Here is a 20,751-nt window from a genome sequence, read left to right as displayed (position 1 = left end):
TGAGGACTGCTGAGCGAGAGTGCCTGGGACACGGTCACAGGTCACAGCGGTGTGAACATTCAGAAAACCAGAGCCAGAGAGCCAGGTTCAGAGGACAGCTCCCCGCTGAGGACCTGCAGGGGCCCAGGCGGGCTCCATTCCTGTTTTACACAGAAGAGAGGAAATCATGGCTTGAGAGGGGCTGTCTAGGATGGCATCCAGTCTGAGGCCCAAGGGAGGCCCTCAGAAAGCACTCAGATGTTGACCGAGTGGAAGGAAATCAAGCAGAGAGTATTCGAAGTCTGCGGCTAAGTTTTCCAGTCCCTTCTGCCAAGCAGCAGGGAGATACACTGCACACGGTGTCCCAGGCGGGGGGCTCGTCGCTGCTGTCTGGCCTTTCCTTTCTCACACTCTGCCTCCTTTAGAGACGCCCCTCCGCGCCTTCCTGCCTCTGAGGGAAGGGCTTAAATGTATTCATAATCGAATGCTAAGCTTGGGTGGGGAAAGGGCTGACAGGTTGACAGGAGGGAGATTTGCATTTTAATGGGACCACGCTGGAGCTGCCTGGGCCTTGCTGAGTCTTGAGACTTGCATCCCAGCTCCAGGCTGCACTAAGCAGGATGATCTGCCGCCAGGCTCCAGGCCTGACCGCAGGTGCACTCAGCGAGCTGATGACCAGGCCCTGGGCTCATGATTTCTACTTCTAGTAAAATTGTCACATATTTTTTTAATACTCGTTCTAAATGCACTTGTGCTGGGCCCCTGAGCCCATGCTAATCACACGCAGGATTGGGAAAAGGCAAACGGATGTGGCTGGCTTCATACTACCATCCACACGAGGGGAGAGAAAGTCCTGAATATTCATGTCTGGGCTCCAGACAAATCCCGGAACTGCCTCTCACTCCAATTCCCAGACGCCCTAAAGAGCCAGCTGCTCTCTGGTCCTCCCTGAGGGCCACGCTGTCTCCTTCATGTTCGCAGCCTCGTCCAGGCCTCAGAAGGTCTCTGCATGTTTGATGTGGGGGAAACATGCGGGCACAAGATGGTCCTTCCACACCATGTTGTTACTGCATCCACAGGGACCCAGAGCAAGCGCCTGCGTGTGCGTGTACACACACACACACACACACACACACACACACACACACACAGATTCTTGGTGAATCTAATACAAAAGCTCCACTCACCAGATCTGTTGAGCCAAAGGGGAGTCAGGTTAATTAAAAGAGGAATGGGATGTTCCAAGATTTAAATTGAGCAAGAAAAAGACTTTTAATACATCTTAAAATTCTTATATTCTTAAAAGATTTCTGCAGCTCCAACTGACTTTCCTGCTCCCGTAAGTCCAATATGGAATGTAACTCTTTCTAGAACTTATGGATCATCTTAGTCTGAGTAATGACCATGCAGGACAAATCACTAGCTCAAATTCTAAATAGAGGGAACCAGCAGGTCGGTGGTAGCATTTGCTCAGGGACACTTCTGGGACAGCTCTGACCTGCACTCTTACCAATGACCATGGTGTAAAGACTCACCCATGGCCAACTTCCAGCTACTGATGTCCCATCCTTGTGTGTGAAGCCGAGAGGGCATGTATGCCATCAGCCTCCACCAGCAAATGGTCAGGCAGACTCCAGCTCACCCAGTGTGCCTCTCCTGGAAGGTCTTAACAAAGAAAAAATTTCAGCTATGAATGTATTTTGCTCCTTTTGCCTGAAAGGCAAGTGCAGAGAGCGAATCTGGCCACATGGAGGGTTTAAGTTGGGTGCTGATATTTATAATGTAATTGTCTCTTCTGAGGCCTTGCTGAACCCTGTTCTACCAATTTTTGGTAGATTCCTTTGGATTTCCTCCATGGACCATCCATGCTTTCTGTAAATAAGAACAGTTTTACTTCTTCCTTTCCAGCGTTTGCCTCTTATTCTCTGCACAGCCCTTCTAGAATTGTGAGGGATGGCAGTGGCGAGAGTGGACACCTTGCCTTTGTCCCCACCTGTGGGTGGCATATTATTTAGTCTTTCACCATTAATGGTCATGGATGGGCTTTTTGTAGATGTTCCTTATTAAGTTGCAAAACTTCCCTTCCAGTCTTAGTTTTCTGAGTTTTCATCATGGATAAATGTTGCATTTTATCAAATACCTTTTCTACATTGATTGACATGATCATGCATTCTTTTATTCTTAGCTTGTTAACATGATCGATTGCATTGACTGAAGTTTGAAGATTTGACCATGCCTAGAATAGACCTCACTTGATCATGGGCTCTGATTTTTTAAAAATATATTGTTGAATTGCATTTGCTAATATTTTGTTAATAAATTGTCATTTCTATATGCATGTAAGACATTGACCTGCAATTTTCTTATTTTCAATGTAATTGGCAGGCTGATATTGGCTTCATAAAATTTGTGGGGAAGTGTGTCTGCATCTTTTATTTTCTGGAATAGGTTATGTAAAAATCAGTGTAATTCTTTAAATATATGATGGAGTTCTACAGTGTCTCCATCTGGAGATTTCTTTTTCAGAGGATTTAAAATTATGATTTCCATTTCTTTAATACACTCAAATTATCTATTTCATATGGGGTGGTACTTTGAACTTTTTGAGGAGTCTAGTTATGCATTAGACTTTTTTATGACTATGAGGAAATACTAGAGGTATTAAATTTTAACACATGAGTCCTTGATGGACATGCTCACCATAGCCAAACCATCACAACCTATTCATCTGTCTGTAGCCTTCTCTCATTACTCTTTTGATGGCTGAGGAGCTAAAGCCATTTCCCCAACTCATTTATGGAGTTAATATTATGGGTCTTGGACTGGGGAGATAGCTCAGCTGGTAGAGTGCTTGCCTTGCAAGCACAAGGCCCTGAGTTCGATCCCCAGTACCACACACACAAAAAAAGGGGTCTTTTTGTTTGATAATTTTGCTAGAGTTTTATCAATTTTGCTTACTAATAACATTTCTGCTGTATTGATTGATTTTTCTCTATTGTTTTTGTGTTTTTCATTTCATTGATTTTTACTCTAATGTTTATTATTTACTTCCTTCTCCTTGCTTAGATTCTAATTTCTTCTAATTTCTTGAGTGGGAGCTTAGATTATTGATCTGTGATTTTTCCTCTTTTGGAAAGTATTTAGTCCTATAAATTTACCTCTCAAAATTCTGAATTTCAACCCACCAATTGATTTGTGTTTTTGATTTAGTTCAATATTACACGTATTTAAAAGTTTTTCCCTAAGATTTCCTCTTTGATCCATGTAGTATTTAAAATATGGTTTTTTAGATTGCAGATGTTTGAAGAATTCCTGTTATTTTTCTGGTTTTGATTCATATTTTTATTCCACTGTGTACAGAGAACATACTCTGCATAATTTCAACTCATTTATATGATCTGTCTTAGATAATGGGTCATAGGCACTTGGAAAAAATGTGTATTCTGCTTTTGCTGGGTGGAATTTTCTATTATTGTCAATTAATTCTGCTGTTTGGTGGTTTTGTTGTATAACCTTACTAATTTTACTAAGGTTTACTTTTGTTTAAACTTACTAATTTGGGGGGTAGCCTATCAATTGTAGAGAGGTGTTGAAATCTACAACTGTAATTGTAGATTTGTCTGTTTCTCTTTTCAGTGCTATCAGTTTTTGCTAGACATATTTTCAGTTGAGTTTTTACCCACTTGGTGTGTACACATTGAGAATTGTTATGTCTTTTTGGTGTATTGACCCTTTTACCAGTTTGGAAGTCTTCTTTGCTCTATTTTATTTTTAATACAGTCATTCCTCCTTCCTTTTGATTAATGTTTTTGAGTCTTTTAATTTCAACATGCCTATCTCATTATTTTGAAGTAGTATTACTGTAGATAATGCTTAATTGGGTCATTTTGTTCTCCCTGTCAATCTCTGCCTTACACTTGGTATATTTAGATCATTTACATTTAATGTGATTGTCAAGTGGCTAGAACTGAACTTTTTTTGTTGTTGTTGTTTGCTGTTTGCTTTCTCTATGTTTTGTTTGTTTATGCTTTATTTTCCCTGTCTTCCTATGGGTTATGTGAGCATTTTTAGAGTCCTATCTTGCTGGGTAGAGTGTTTGCTTGCAAGCACAAGGCCCTGGGTTCAATCCCCAGCACCGCAAAAAAAAAAAAAAAAAAGTTTAGAATTCTATCTTTGTCTACAGTGTTTTTGAGAATATCTCTTTTAATATTTTTTAATCATTGCTCTAGAATTATGTTATTGGCACACAACTTATCACAGATAATTTGTGTTGACACCTTACCAGTTCAAATTAAATGTAAAAACCTTACATCATTGTAGTATGCCAATTAGTTGGAGAATATCATGCTAAGTGATATAAGTCAAACCCCAAAACCAAAGGCCAAATGTTTTCTCTGATATGTGGATGCTAATTCACAATAAGCCGGGAGTGGGGGGACTAGGGAAGAATAGAGTTACTTTATGTTAGATAGAGGGGAGTGAAGGTAGTAGGCAGGATAGTAGAGTGAATCAGACATTATTACCCCATGTACATATATGACTGCATGACTGATGTGATCCTACAATATGCACAATCAGAAAAATGAGAAATTATACTCGATTTTTGTATGATCTATCAAAATGTATAAATGTATTCTACTGCCATGTATAACTAATTAGAACAAAGAAAAAATAATAATATAAAAAAAACTTACATCATTTTTCATCCCTTACCCTCCCTTGTTTATGGAATAATTGTCTGAAGTATTTTCTTTACTTATGTTGAGAACACATTAATATGTTATAACTTTTACTTTAACTATCAAACATAATTTAGGAAATTCATAGAAGAAGGAAAATCCATAGAATGCACTCATGTTTCTGTTCTTCTTTTTTTCTTTCTGATATTCCAAGGGATTTTTTCTAGTATCATTTCCCTCTCATCCAATGAGCTTCTTTTAGAAATTCTTTTTGAGATATAGCTACACATTTTTCTAGTATTCATTAATCTGAGACCACCTTTTTTCTCATTAATTCCTGAAGGATATTTTTGCTGGATTTAGGTTACAAAATCTCTTTAGCACCTGAAAAATGTTATGTTGGTTCTAAAGTTTCTATTTGGTTGTTCTTTACATATCTTCTAGTTTTTGTTGAGACTCCCAATTCCTTCATTTTTTTCAATTTTATTCATAATTACTCATTGAAGAAGTTTTAGAATGGTTGCTTTAAATCCATGTCAGATAAGTCTAACAGCTCTTAGAGCAGTGTTGGTGTCTGTCAATTATCTTTTCTCATTCAGCTTAATACTTTTCTGTTTTTTGGTGTAGTGAATGATTTTCAGTTGAAACCTGGACAGTTGGAATACTATGTTATAGGACTTGATCTTATTTAAATCTTGTCTTTTAGATCTTTTCCTCTGACACTACCCCAAGTGGGGAGGGGAATGACTGCCTTTTACTACTGGGTAGGGATAGAAGTCCTAGGTTCTACACTTGACTTCCACTGTCATCTGTTTGTGGAGGTATTTCTCATCATACTCGAGTAGGGATGAACTTTCAGATTTTCTGATACACATCCGCCAACATCATCCTAGAAGGAAGGATGGGATCACCTCCTTACTGTTCCCCAAGTGGCCTTTACTGATGCCAGGGTGGGATGGTGACAGAAGTCCTGACTGTCCAGTAGGACTCCGTTGGCACCACTGTTCCTCTCTTGGGAAGGCTGGGGGATGCCTTGTGACTCTGCGTGGTGGTGAGTCCAGGTCCCAAGCAATCTCTGCATTTCTGGCTCTCCACATGGTCTTATCTGAAATCACCCCAGTGGAAGCAGGAAGGAGGGAGGGAGGTGACCTTGGGCTATCTCATTGCAGCCTAGCAAGGGTGGGAGTTTAAGCTCTCCACTTAGTCTTCACTGGCAGGAGTGGGGAACCCACTATTTTTTCTGTTGTGTTGTTTTATCTAATTTTTTTGTCTTGGTATGAAAAATAATCTTTTATTTATTTATTTATTATTTATTTAATTCATTGTTTTCAGATATACATGACAGTAGGGTGTATTTTGATGTTTTATACATACATGGGTGCAACCCAATATAATTTTGGTCCCATTATTGTAGTTGAACGTGATGTGGTGTTACATTGGTTGTGTATTCATATTCTTGGGGAATTCTTTGTCTGTGTCTATTGGTGTTAAGCTATTGACTTCTCCAACACTAAGTTGGGACTTCCTGAGACCAAAAGAAAACTCAGAGAACTACTTTTGGCTACTTAAGTCCTCAGCTAGTCTGCTTTCATCTGTCCATCTCTCAAGGAGTCATCTTCTGTTTTATAGGATTTTACCTGCTCTTAGTGGGAATGATGGAGGTAGCAGAGTATATCAACTCCACCTTTCTAGAAAACCAGATTCCTTCTCTACATTTTCTGTTAATCAGTCACAAGAACAAACTCTTCTTGGGGAATTCTTGATCCCTTTGGTTCCCATTCCAATCCTTCCCCAGAGTTAATTATCTTTATTGATTTAGTGTGTTTTAATAGGATTTCTCCATAGTTATCTACACATATATAGAAATATATAGCTTTCTTTTCTATAAATAGTCAAATGTAAAATATTGTCTGTCATTTACTGGATCCATTTAGTATGTCAGGAATTGCTCCATGCCACTACCCAGGCTTGACAACATTTGTTTTAGCTGCTGCTAAAAAATGAATTGTGCTCCATACCATAAAAGAATGCAGTGTGTTGAACTAGTCTACAGTAAACAACTGAAGGTATTTAGGATATGTACAAAGTTTTACTCTTATAGACACTGGTGCTGTGAATATTGTTACTTCTGTCTGTTTGAACACCTGTGAGGTTGCTTTTCTGGAATAGACACTGAGAAAAGGACACACTAGATAAATGTGTTCGCATATTTTAATTTTTACTAACATTTTAACTCACTGCTTAATTACACTGTAGCTCCAGTTCACATCTCTCAAAGTAGTTAATAGAATACCCACTCCTACATACTCTCCGGTGCTTCTTATTATGAATATTTTCATTTATTACAAGTCAGTATGTGAAAATATAATTTTTTTCTTCCTTGCATGTAATTAATTAACAGTGGGTTTGAACACCCTTTTAGTTATTTTGGCTATTTGTGTTTCTTCTGTGATTTTCCTGTCTGGATCACTTGCCCATTTTCTATAGAACATTTATATTTTGGGCTTTTTTCTTATTAATTTGCAGGAGTTCTTCACATATACTTGGTATTATTCATTTATTTTTTATGGTTGAATTTATTTCTTCCTGTCTATTACTTTAACCTCTAATTTTAAAGTGTATTGTTATCTAGAAAATTTTTAATTAAACTTTTTATTTAACTAAACTTTTGTGTTAGAATAGTTTTAACTTGCAGAAAAGTTGCAAAAATGGTACAGGGAATTTCTTTATACTCCATACCTTCCCCCTACCATTGTTAACATTATAATTACTCTGATATATTTGTCATAACTAAGAAACAAATACTGATAAATTACTAGTAACTAAACTCAGCAGCTTATTTGATGCCACCAGTTTTTACCTAATGTTTATTTTTGGTTCCAGAATACCATCCAGGATTCCACATTATATTTAGTCATTGTCTCTTTAGGATCCCCTGGTCTGTGACAGTTTTTCAGAATTTTAATGTTTTTGATGAACCTGATATTTTTTGAGGGGTGCTGATTATAGGTTTTGTGGATTGTTCTGGATTTTGGTTTGTTTTCCCCTCATGATTAAACCAATCCTGGGTTGGGGAGGAAGGGTGCAAAGGTAAAGTGAGTAGGCATCATAGCCCAGGTGTGTGCTGTCTATGCAGCTCATTACTGCTGCTAACCTGGATCATCTGACTGGGGTGGTGTTTTCCAGGTTACTGTAAGGAAACTAAAAAGATCTAAGTACATGAAAAGACATCCCATATTCATGGATCAGAAGTCTTAATACTGTTAAACTGGGAATACTCCCAAATTGATCTACAGATTCAGTGCATGTTAGCTGAGGTCAAGGTGGTCACAACTCCTGATGCCCATATCTGCTCTCAGAGAGGTTATCTTGCTAAACCTACCAAGAGGCAATCTGTTTACCCTCCCGCGATGTCCTGCTTCCCTGCACTCAGTGGGAAGACAGGCTCACCAAGCCAGGACTTAAGAAAGAGCAGGAGCCAAGTGCAGTGGAGCATGCCTGTAATCCCAGCAGCTCGGGAGGCTGAGGCAGGAGGATCTTGAGTTCAAAGCCAGTCTCAGCAAAAGGGAGGCACTAAGCAACTCAGTGAGAACCTGTCTCTAAATAAAAAAATAAAATACAAAATAGGGCCGGGGATGTGGCTCAGTGGTTGAGTAACTGAGTTCAATCCCCTGCATCAAAAAACAAAACAAAACAAACAAACAAACAAACAAACAAAAAACAGAAGGAAAGAGCAGGAGACAGCTACACAGGGACAATGACTTCAGAACTTTGGGATTAGAGGGTGTGTGGCCTCAACACTGTCACAGAGAAGTGCAGCCTTTCAGTGGTTAGCTCCCCAGTTTATGCATTTTCAGGAGCTAAAATTCCATATTGGATGTTGCCAAAATCCTGGGGCAGTTGCCCCGCCCTTCACTTGCACCAGCTGATGACAATTGCCAATGAGATTCTGCGTCTGGCTGAAATGGCTCCGCCTTTATAAGCCTCCCACCCCTGCAATCAGCTGGGGTTCCAGCTTCCCGGGAAGGTGGGTGGGCCTCCCTGCAGCTGTGGCATGGCTTCCTTTCTCACTGGGGTCCACACGGGGGTGGGGGCATGAAGGTGCACATCTGTGACCACCACGGAACTCTATTTGGCTTGGCCTGTGGTGTCCCCACAAGAAGCCTGGTGTTTGGTTCCATGCAGACTGCACGGCAGGTGGCATCTGGTGCATCCTGTCTCCCTAGAGCAGCCAGTGTGGGGCTGCATGATACAGGCAGTGTGGGAGAGCATGAGGCTAGAAGAAAAGACAGCTGGTCTCAGAGGGCTCATGTTCCATTGGCAGGAAGGTGAGGAACAAGGGCTGAATGGTAGGACCTGCCTGGGACAGCAAGCATTCAGGGCCTGGGGAGCAGGCTGGCTGGAGCAGTCTGGGGTGCTACCTGGGACAGGAGAGGCATGAGTATCCTGAGTGAAGGAAGAAGCACTGAGGGCGGAGCAATGGGGTGGGAAGGGCAACATGGGGAGGGACCTGGGCCAGGTCCATGCTAGGGACTGAGGGGCCAAGGAGCCTCTGGGTTCTCACACTGAGCATGCGATGGGTCCTACTGAGTTGGACGATTCGAGGGGCCCCTTCCCTGGGCTCCTCATTGGAGATGCCCTGAGCCCCTCCCATGGCTGCTTGGTTCCCATCCCGTTTCTCATTCCTCATCTCTGCGGCGGCCCAATTATCTTATTCTCCAATTATCAACGTTCTTGCAAGAAGTTCCGTAAGACAGGAAGGGAGAGAGGACCCTCCCCCACACACCTCGGGGCTGCCCTGAAGAGTTGGCTATTCCTCTTCACCTCCCACTGGGGACCCACCAAGTCCGCCGGCCACAAAGCAGACGGCAGCTGGAGAATCCCACATAAACAGAAGCGCTTTCAGGATGCTTCAGAAGGTGATTTTTTTATTAAAATATTTGAGTCTGGATCACATTCAACCCCATAATGTAGTGATTTGCTTAATGACTGCAGAATATTGTCTTATCTGAGGAGAAGCAGGACATTTTAAGACCACAGAGCCTGGAATTAACAGCTTGGAATTTTCACCATGCTGGCTGTTAATTGACTTAAGCCATTAAAGGGAGAGAATTTTTGGCAAATCCTGAGATCCTCGTACAAGCCAAACCATGGGCATGTTCAAATCATTTTGAAAGAAGTGTCTGGTGAGCCAACTATTTCAGAAAAATAGGCTGTTCAATCAGGAGGTTTGCAAAAGCTTCTGTGGCTCCCAAATAAAGTCTCTGCGGATGGGGTTCAGCTGCACCCAGCACTCCGGAACCGAGGTGTGAACCCAACAAACTCGCAAAGACCACTTGGGTTTTTATTTTCTTAGGAAATGTAGTAAGACCTTGCCTCCTGCCCCAAAACCCCATCTCACTCTGCCATTTTCTGGGTGCCCTGGGTCTCCCCTAGCTGTGGTATGAACTGGGGTGAATAAGGAGGGTCACATGGTTGAGGCCACACAGGATGCCAGACCACGCTGCCCACCACTCAGTGCAGACAGATGCCTCCATGGCCCATGCGCAGAGCAGCAGGGATCCTGCACCCACTGGGACACAGACGACGTCACCCACTGCCTCTCATTCGGGGTCGGAGGAAGAGGTCATGGTGGAGGAGGGGCCAGATAGGGAGAGGGTGGCTGCTCTGGGATATTCAGCAGAGCCAGCCCCGCAGATTCTTGTTGGTGGGCACAGAATGTGCTGCCCTCGGAGGCAGAGCACCGGATTTGGCCGGGCCATTCCGGGCAGCTTGATCTGCATGGAGTGTGGTTTGCTCTGGGAACGCCTCGCTCTGTGGAGAGGGTGCCGGGCTGGCGCCTGCACACAGCAGAGGAGCTGCTGAAACTTCCCGTTCACGCTGGACACATCTCTGTCCCTGTTGGGGAGCACGCTTCTCTTATTATGTTGTTTTTCTGGACCCAAGGAAAGGGGATGGGGCTGCCACTCCAGGGCTGACGGCCCTTCCTAGGGGCTGTCCCAGTGCTTGGGGACAGCCCTTATAGCCTGACCCAGTTGAGGGATGGGGTCACAGTCCAGGCTGGAGCAGGTCTTCTTGAAGTGTAAGAAGCAGGACCTCCGGTTACAAGTAGACAGTCTCAGACTAAGTTCAGCAAAAGGGGTTTATTGAGGGGACAGAAGCTGAGCATGGACACTGGAAGAAGAGGCCACTATGGGAAGCTGGGCAGCGATCTCAGAAGAAACCTCATTGCAGCCTCTGCCTCCCTCTTCCCCTTCACAGTCCAAGGAGGAGCACCTCTTGTGCCATCGGCCCATCTTGGGTCACATGCTGCTTCCTGGGCTGGAAGAACCTAAGAATGACCATCCCACACAGCGTCACCTGGGGAAGGAGCTCCCCAGAGGCACTGAGGATGCTGTTGGTCAAGAGGAATGGGCAGTGGGCAGCCCGCACACAAATGAGCTCCCTCCCTGTCACAAATTTGGCCCCTGGAGCCACGCTGGGCTCAGGGCACTTTGCTGAGGACGGCTGTGCCCATCCAGCAAGAGTCCTGAGGCACCAAGGTCGTCACCCTGCTGTGATCAGGCTCTTGCAAGGGAGAGACAGACAGAGTCTGAGTCCCTTCCAAAGGGACCCGGAACTCATGGAGATGCGGGTCCCACAGGTCTGGCCCATGGGATGCCCAGTGCAGATGACAGGGGCCAGAGGAAGATGACCAAGGGCCCTGTGGGTCAAGTCCAAGAACCCAAACGCTCCCAAGAAGGTATGGAGCCAGAGGCTTCTGCACCTCCTGCTCCCTCCCCGCCCTCACTCACAGACAGACATGTGCATCTGATCAGGACGCGAGGCCCCATGAAGTCCCACCTGCACCCCTTCCCCCAGCTGTGCAGGAGTGCTCACCCAAGTCATGTCCCCTCTCCTGGAGATACTCTTGTCTAATGGCCACCCAGCAAGACAATGGGTCTGGCTTTCTCTTTAATGAATGGCTGCACTTCAAAAGGTCTTCTATTAACCGCAATAATAGTAACAGTAATAATAACAACGATAATAGCTACAAGGCTCTGCACGACCCATGCAAATTTAAGCCAGGCATTCCTGTTCGTGAGAGCCAGGAAAGAGGAGCACCATGAAGGAGCTCCACCCCTCTGCCGTGATGATGGCCGGCTCCGAGTCCCCTGTACCTGGGGCAGCGCGTGCCTCCTCCAGGGCTCACTGCCCGTGCATTTGAGGAAATCGCAGGCAAATCCTCTTGGACCAGGCAGAACAGTTAGGGGCCCAGGGCCCAGGCTCTGAAGCCCCCACGGGCCCAGGTTTGGGTCTGGATCTGCCCTTTGCAGCTGGGTTCCCTGAGGTCACCAGCCTCTCCTCTTTGGGGGCTTCCTCGTCTGTAAAATGGGCCCTCACCCCACCTACCTCACAGTGTCCTCCTGTGAAACTATGGATTAAGAACACGGCCGTGGCGTGCGTTTGGTAATGTAATCTGCCTTTTAAAAATCGTTTCAATCTTCTGAAAGATTGAAGATGATGAAAATGTGCAAATTTTAATTTCACATGATGGGGGGATGGTGCAGGCAGACAATGGTGGGGAAGAGCGAGAAATGAAGGGTTCTTACCTCGGCTCCTCTGTGGCCGCGATAGCTTCTGGGGCCAAAGGGCAGGGTTGGCAAGATGGGAACTGGGGAGCCTCCTCCTCCCTGCAGTTGGCTGCCTGTTCTGGACCCTGGCTTCCTGGGCTACAGTGAAGTCACCTGGGGACCAAGCCCGGAGATTCTGACTCTTGGTGTGGGTGCGGCTGGGCTCTGGGGATTCTAACTGCTCCCTGGTGACACTAAGGACTGGTCCTAAGGTGGGCAGGCGAAGGGTATGCTGTGGAGCTGCACCCTCTCCTGTTGGTCCTGGCATGGAGGCTTCCAGAAGACCCGGGGATGGCAGATACCTTTCAAAGTCCCACTTCTGCAGGGAAGAGAAATGGCCTGGTTCCTCCTGCTTCCCTCGGAAAAGCCCTGAGCCCAAGGAGGTCCTCTTGGGAGACTGGATGCTGCCGGGGGAGGCGTCTTTCTAGAACTCCATTCCACCCAAGTGAGGCCCAGATTAGTCAGGCGCTGTTCCTTCTCTTCTGGGCGCCTGTGAAGTCGCTGGGGGGCATGACCACAGGGTGCGCAGGGCTGGTCCCTCAGGGCGGCTCAGGGGGCAGGATGCTCCATGGAGCCCCGGGGCTTCCCTCTGACCTCATCCAGCTGGGGAACTCTCTGCCCCCTGCCTGTGCCCACTGCTTCTCCACAGGATGGGGTTCTAGAAGTGAGCCTGTGCGTGCACCTGCGTGTGGTTCAGAACGGCCTCGGGTTAAATTTCAGTGATTCGTATTTACGACCTTAGACTTCACGGATGTTCCTAAGGAGCCCAGGGTCATTTCATCAATATTGGAAGAAAATCACAAGCGCTTAAGGAACAAAATAATGTTTTTATTAAAAATCGTACCCATAGCACCTCTCTCTGCCTTCCTACATGTTGTTGGGTTTTTTCTTTTTCTTTTAATGAGGTCTGGTTTTCAGCACAACTTCTGGAAATGCTGTAGGGGGAATCTCAGGGCTGCCCTGGACTCAAGCCAGAGGGTGAGTCTGGAAGGAGGCGGCTGCGCAGACCAGCTCTGTTCGTGAGTCCACACACTGTCATCCCTCAGCTTGGGCCCTGCGTTGGCTGAACAAAGTCGCCCAGGTGCTCTTCACGAGAACAGCTGCAGTGTGCAGGACACGTACAAATGGAAAACCATGCTAGGAGCGCGACGCAAGCCCCACGCCACGCTCAGGCCAGTGGGGATCCACACACGCAGGGTCAGAGAACTTCGCGGAGTGAGCACCGCCCTCGTGGCTGCAATAGGTGGGGCCTGGTGGGAGTGCCTTATGTGGTGGCCACTGCTGTCCGTCTCCCCCATGGCTCACGGTGAGAAGGACCCTGCTGCCCCACATCTTTCACTGGGGCATCCAGTGAAGTGTGCCTTAAGTGAATGGGGGACAGATAATGAGGGGAAGGTAGGCAGGAAGGGCTGGTTCAGAGGCTGAGGAGACTACATACACTTGAGCCCTGGGTCCCTCTCCAGACACCTCTGCCCTGGCACCCCAGGTGGAGAGCGGAGCCTGCAGGCAAAACCGCATCTCGACCAGACGCAGCCCTCCTGGTGAAGAGCTGCACCACCCCCATGGGGAAGGGCACTGGAGGCTTCAGTGGGGAGACACCGCTACTGTCCTCTGGAGGCACCTGCAAAATGCACCTTTCAGCACCACAGGAGAGACAGAGAACCCCCGCCCTGCTCCTTGGTTACAATCTCTGCTTATTGTTTTTTTCTCGGAACTGAGATTAGATCCAATGTCCATTTTCCTCTCATGTGAATTTTTCCCCACCCTAAAGATGAATGATTAGGCACGGATAGCTCTCAGTGCCCAGGCTGCTCTGCTCCTTTGGAACAGGTGGCTCACATGAGACACAGTCCCTTGTAGTGACAGACACAACCACGGCCACGGAGCACTGTCCATCAGCAGCCACGGGGCCAGCAGCCTCAAACTTTACTGAAAGTAGAGGGGATCCAGGAAAGATGAGCCTAAAACAAGTGTCATGTTGTCATGAAACCCAAGAGCAAAGCCACACCTCAGACCAAATTGTCCTTGGCACTTCTCCTGTTAATTAAAGCAAAGTCCTTATGGCTTAAGAAAGCAAAGTGCACAGCGTGTCCTCTGGAGCATTCTCTTCCAGGAGCTTCAAGTGGTCACATTGTGGTCTCTGTCCACTTCACCCTCTTTGGGGCAAGAGGAAGGAGGCGGCTCTGTCCACTGAGGCGGCCCCTCCAGTGGACTATGGGTGGTGATTCTCATGCAGAAGTGGCTTTGGGCAGAGCATCTAGGATTTTTGGTTTAGAATATTCCCCCTTCCACTCGGGGAAGGAAGGAATGAAGGAAGGGAGGAAGGGAGGAAGGGAGGAAGGGAGGAAGGGAGGAAGGGAGGAAGGCAGGGAGAAAGCAAAGCAGAGAGGAGGGGGGAACATCCCACACCCTCGATTTTGGAAAAACTGAAAAGGGTTCTTCACCCCACACAAAAGGTTCCTCGGTCTCCTGGGGCCACACCCAGTAACTGGAAGCAGAGGGTCAAGACACGATCCACACTCTGCCCCACCGAGGCGTAGAAAGAAAGCAGCCACGATGGAGCCATGTTTTCTACACGTGGCCCTGAGACTGACTTCAGCGGCACCAGCTAGGGGCCAGCCAGGCGCCAGCCCAGCTCATCAGCTCACTCAGCGCACGGAGGTCCCTGGGAGGACAGTGCCCCACCTGGCCCTGCTGCGCATGGGGGGTGCTGACGAAGTTCTCTGGTCCTGCGTACTCTGCCCAGGAGTGGGGCTGTGGGGCTGTGGGGCCCTCGTGAGCCCTGGGATGCACATGCCAGCTGCAGCCAGCAGTGCTCTGGTCACACCCAGACTGGGCCCCGGGCTGAGGGCGACCACCTGCAAATGAGCCAGCTGTTGGAACAGTCAAGGGGTCGCTGGAGGCACAGCCGTGATCTGGACTCTATATTTTCCAAAGTAGTTCACACTATTTTCATTTAGCTTAAAAAAATTAGAACCAACGAGTGACAAAGAAAAAAACATTCCCAGGAAACCTGTTAAGGCTTAAAGCTGGCCTTGGGTGGGGAGGGCGGCAGCACCGGTGGTCAGAAGCAGGGGGCGGCCTGTGGTGGCAGGAGGACGACCGGAAGGACCGCCCCACGTGCCAGGGGCAGCCTGGGGTGCACGGGGCGACTCGGGGCCCAGTTTCTCAGAGCGGTTTGCTTTATTTGGAGACTGTCATTTCTCGTCTTTCCCATGTACAAAGCAGAACATATTAATAAAAAGGCACCCGGAGACAGCAAAGACGCATTCACTTCATGTGACATATTTTAAAAAAAGATAAAAAGATTTAAAAAATACTCTGGTTAACAATGCACACTTCCTACATGACAAGCAATTCTGCAAACGCCACCTCACTCTTGGTCAGCAGGGTTGGCCGTGTGCTGTGTTCATGGGAAAGACCCAGTTGCCACGGGCTTCGGGGGCTTCCAGAGCCTGGGGGTGGGGAGGGCTTCTTGTTCCTGCACTATCAGCTCGAAAGAAAGAAGGGGAGAAAGGAAAGCCCCAGAATATTTTACCACTGGAGTGACGGAATGCCAAGCTGAGCCACAAAGGGGCCAGAGGGCACCACCTCCCAGTCACCTGCCCATTGCTGAACCCTTAAAGCAGATTCCTCTCCTAGAATCTGCAGAGTGACATGTCAGACACAGGTGAGGAGGGTCACCAAGCTTGACCCAGGGAAAAGCGTTGGCTTTCCACACGCTAGGGATGAGCAAGGAGCCCGAAGTTGTCCTAAGACGGAGAAGAACGTGAGCCAGCCGGTTCTTGGAAGAGGAGGTAGAGAGAGACAGAGGCCTTAGCTCTGTTCCCCTGACCCTCGGCTCTCCGGCCCCTTCTCGCCTCCCCAGGTGACCTGGAGGATGGAGATGCCCGGGGCTGGGCGGTGCCACACCAGGGCACCAGGGAGATATACCTTCTCTTAAAAAGAAAAGAAAACAAAGAAACCTGCTTCCTGCAGCGATGTTACAAAAAGCCATAAAAAAACCTTCCTAAGTGAAACCTAGTGTTCACGGTAGGTAAAATCATCGCTTATCAGATTTTTTTTTTTTAAACAAAAACTTCAGCTCAGTTATCAGAGTTGATTGTCTTAACAAAAATAGACTCCGGAAGGTCCGCGGCGGTTCTACCCTGATGGAGGCGCCGTGTCACACGAAGGAGGAGAAGCCGGTGAGCGGGGCCCTGGCGCTGGGGCCCGCGGGCGTGTAGACGCCGCCCGCGCTCTGCGTGGTGATGACCGTGTGCAGGTGTGGGCCCGACTCGGCCCCCGCCACCGCCTCGTACCTGTGGGGCGCGGCCGGGGGCCTCCGCTTCCAGGAGTTGTAGTAGGTGGGGTCGCTCATGTAGTGGTTGACGAAGGAGTGCTTGGGCAGCGTGTCCTCGTAGTCCGAGTCGGAGGCCTGGGGAGAGCAACAGAGTGAGGAGGGGGCAGGGGACCGACTTTCCGGGGAGAGGGCGATCTCCGCAGAGGGGCTGACAGGAAGCAGGCAGAGACCAGGAGGCAACAGAGCTGCCGGGGTGTGGGGTGGTATCCCTCTTTCCAGCCCTGGCAAGGTCTACACTGCATCTCACCCCGGAACAGGTCCACACAGCCACCCAGAGGGCCCCAAGGGGATACGCTCGTGTCCTTAGGGTGCAGAACACAGAAGTGCAATAGGATCAGGAGCGGCCCCAAGCCTCTGGCCTTTGCAAATCCAAGATGCAGGCTGCCATGGACCAAAGAGAAAAGACCAGGCAGAAAGGACCCTGAGCCACGAGGAGGCAGGGAAGGCGTCCTCACTGCCTCCCCAGCACGTTGGCATCTCACCCACAGGACTGCAGGGGGAGGGTCCAGAAATGCCACCACGCTGGTGCCCAACATCTCCATCCACCCTCAGCCGTGAAGACCCGCCACCCCTCAGCCCTGCCAGGAGCGCTGCATCCCAAGACATCCGAGGCTCAGTCCCTTGGACCATTCTGTTGTCTTTATAAAAAAGCCAGCAGCTTCCGTGGGAACATTTACCCGACATGCTTTCCACGTTCATGTTCTTAAAGCAAACTATTCTGTTTCCTGGGCTAACGCCAGTCACTAGAAGGACTGCTAAAGAAGATGGAGCCAGGGTGGAGGAGGAGGGCCCTGTTTTTCTGATGAGCAGCACATCCTGTGAGACAACGTCCTCCCTCCAAGGGTCCTGGGTCCTGGGAGCTTCCGGAGCCCCTTGGGAGCCACGTGGTGAGGCCAGAGCCCAGCAGGCCCTTTTGGGCTCTAGGAAGCTTGTCAGACCCTGGACACCCAGCAGGCCCTCCGCTGCCCTTCAGTGGGCAGCCATGCGGCCACACACACCTAGACACACCCAGATGGTTCTGGACCCATCCCCATGGTTGTTGGCTGGCCTTTCAAGATCAAGGGGGAAGGGTGGAGTCGCTTCAAGGCCCTGCCAGGCTGTGGGGACCCCAGCTTTGGGACTTGTGCTGTCTTGCTCTGTCCTTTATGCTCCCAACATCTCCACTCTGTACTCTAGAGCCCTAACCTCTCGAGGGGTCAGTCACATCCACCCTTTTTCTCTCCCCAGTGGGGGTCCAGTGGACTCGGTGCAGGTGAGCAGCCCCAGGCCGTCTCAGAATGGCCAGTGCAGCTCTGAGGGAGCAGATTCCTGCGGGGAACCCAGTGGCCTGGAGGTCTGGGATGCCTGTTTAGAAGCTCCCAGTAGATTCTGATCAGTTCAAGCCTGGGAGCTGCTGGCCAGGGGTGGCAGGCTGGGGAGGTTGTGGCCCAGTCTCAGTCTCCTCCAGACTCTAAATATTCAAAAGAAGAAGCACTAACCCAGTTCCCCTTGGGTGTGGGACCCGTATCCTCTTGGCTGGGGGGTGGGCTGGGGAGGGGCAGCTACTACTGTCCCTACTTTATGTGACCAGAGTCCATGCTGAGACTCAGGAGAACATAATATCTGAGTATGGCGAGCATACTTGCTGCGGCCGCCCTGGACCACGCAGGAACCCTTGGACACGCAGGGCAGAGCCTGAGTCTCCCAGGATGTTCACACACAGACTGAATATCGAGCTCTAAGTAGGATATTCACATGAAGCAAGTTGCAGAGTTGGGATTCCTCGGAACACTGAATGCAGACTGCCGGTAGAGTGGCAGCTGAATACAGTTGTGTCTGTCTGCTTCTTGCTTGTTAAAGCTCCTATAAACGCGGGCTGAAATCGCATCCCAGGATGCTGAGTGCGCCAGTGTCTCTGTAATCTGATCCCGACTACAGCAGTTCCTTTTTAGTGACCACTTATCGCATGCCAGATTAATCCACTCCCAGAATTTACAACTGCCCGGTGTCCTGTGCTGTGCGGTTAATCCCATTTCATGGATGAACAATGAGGCTCAGAGAGTCTGGACAAGTAGGAGTCCAGGCGTGAGCTCATAAGCTGCAGGGTTTGTGTCTCAGTGGTCCTGAACTTACTCCTAGCTCCAGGCATCTCCTTCCCGCCAGCTCAACCAACCACAACTCCCTAATCCTGACCCACAACCCCAAACCCACAATGCTCTGAAATCCAAAGCTTTTTGGGTAACTCATCTGGTGGCGAAGGCTGACCTGCCTGGCAACAGTCTGGCAGCTGCCTCTGAGCTGATGTGTGGCAGTCGAGCGTGAACTCATGTCTTGCTGAGGAAATACCACCGTGCTGGGTGTCACTTAACACATGGTCGGTCCCAGTCCATCAGTGTGGAATTCCCAAGAGTGTCTGGCCTTGAGGGTTCCCGATAGGGGGTCAAGGACCTACACTGTGGCTGCTGTTCAAGATGCACTCTCCATCTGTTTTCTAGAGGACTCCAGGTGGTTTAGAAAGCTCTGTGGACACTGAGACCAGAGAAGAGGGAACTGATCACCCCAGAGAAGTGGAAGGACTCCACACTGTCAGCCCTGAACTGAGTTGCCAAGTCACAGACACCAACTTCAATTCTAAATTTCCTGAAGCTCAGGGGAGAGAAGGGTGTTGGAAAGACCTTAATGACATTACTGTCCTCGTGAGAAACTCACAGAAAGATGGGGCATGGGTGATGGCCATTTTGTTCCACAGTTTGCACACTGGGGTTAAAGTCATGATCACGTGAGGATGGACTGTAAGGTGACTGTCACCCCTGCAGGTCACATCCTCAGTATCCTGGGCCTCCCTATTCAACTTCTGGTGGGAAAAGGTGAGAGGTAGTGACTGGATAATGGTCACTTGTTTTGTGTCTGAAAGAACCAAGATTTACAAATTTGAGTGACCTCAAGTCACACTAACCAAGTCACACTGAGGGTATCTCAAACAAAGCTGGCAGGAGTGAAGCCTTACTAGGAGCAGGTAGGAGACATCTACCTGTCCAAAGGCAGACAGACACCCTTTATGTGGGTGAGTCTTGGACCAAGTCTCTCTGAGTGGTGGAGGAACTGTCGAGCTCAGTAGGAACATGAGCCGCTAATTCTGCCTCAGTAAACCTGTCTGTCACCCACCTCTGGCTTCCCTCTGCCTTCCCAGGACATGTACCCACCCCTCCTCCTGAGCTGTAGGGCTGCAGGGAGGTATGGGACAGGAGTGGGCTGGAACAGCCACTGCGTTCTCATAGGAGCCCATGAAAGTACGAGTCCATCCAGAATCACTTGGAGAATGAACGTTCCCTGTTAATGAATGGACCCTATTTAGGTGGTTCATAAAGTGCCTTTTCATTGACGTCTTCTGATATGCATCATGTTTCACTGCATCAACCAAAGGTCTAAACACACTACAGAACCAGGGGAGGGGTCTGTGACAAATGGGTCCTGGCAGGAGACACATACTGGGGGTGGTTGGTCAACACATAGGATGTCTCAGAATTGGAAGGAAGCCATCCTTCCCTGTCCCCTGGGATGAATGGCTCTTGCCTCTCAGAGAACAGTAGCTGGGTCCTGGGCGGGCACGTGACTCACGCTGAGCCAATCGGACTCCAGCTCTTGGAGTTTCCATAGAGCATCTGGGGGGGCGGGCTCTTGCGTGGGGATAAAGCTGCGGGGCTGGAGCCTGGCGAGGCCCTTGCCTGTGGACTCACTCACTCGAGTGATTCCAAAATCCATCTCAGAGAGCAAAACTGAGACGTAGGGCCAAAGGAAAGGGCACTCCTGGGTCTTGGCTCTAACCTGACAGCCACTGAAAGGTCCCACTTCACTTAAGTACCAATGTGTCAGACAGTGCCAGGCACATCCCTGGAGCCAGGGGCTCTCACTTAGCCCCTCAGAGCTGCTCCTCAGCACCCCCTGCGAGCAGACGACAGCCCTGGCTCCTTTCTTCTGTTCCAGTGAGCTGACCTGGCACTCTGATGTGGTGCTGGGTCTCACTTCCCAGGTGCAGGCTGCAGTAAAGCGTCTGTCTGTATGTTTGTATTTGGGTGACTTGGTTTCATTTCTATTGTCACTGAGTCAAAGTTCCCAGTGTCTGGCATCAAAACCATCATGCAGAAAGACACTCCGAGGA

General features: G+C 48.5%; 1 protein-coding gene across 1 annotated transcript in view; it reads right to left on the bottom strand.

Annotated features, from left to right (window-relative positions):
• Positions 1-16,258: 16,258 nt before the first annotated feature.
• Positions 16,259-20,751, bottom strand: part of Sdk1 (sidekick cell adhesion molecule 1) — an 881,670-nt gene continuing 877,177 nt past the window's right edge. Inside the window, exon 45 of the mRNA XM_047533731.1 lies at positions 16,259-16,688. Within this exon, the coding sequence (XP_047389687.1) occupies positions 16,437-16,688 (252 nt within the window). The 3' untranslated portion in view covers positions 16,259-16,436. The remainder of the gene's footprint in view (positions 16,689-20,751) is intronic.

Source organism: Sciurus carolinensis, chromosome 18 (assembly GCF_902686445.1).
Source record: "Sciurus carolinensis chromosome 18, mSciCar1.2, whole genome shotgun sequence".
In the NCBI taxonomy this organism is placed as follows: Eukaryota; Metazoa; Chordata; class Mammalia; order Rodentia; family Sciuridae; genus Sciurus; species Sciurus carolinensis.
The sequence above is the reverse complement of the archived record's forward strand: the minus strand, read 5'-3'. Positions and strand labels throughout refer to the sequence as shown.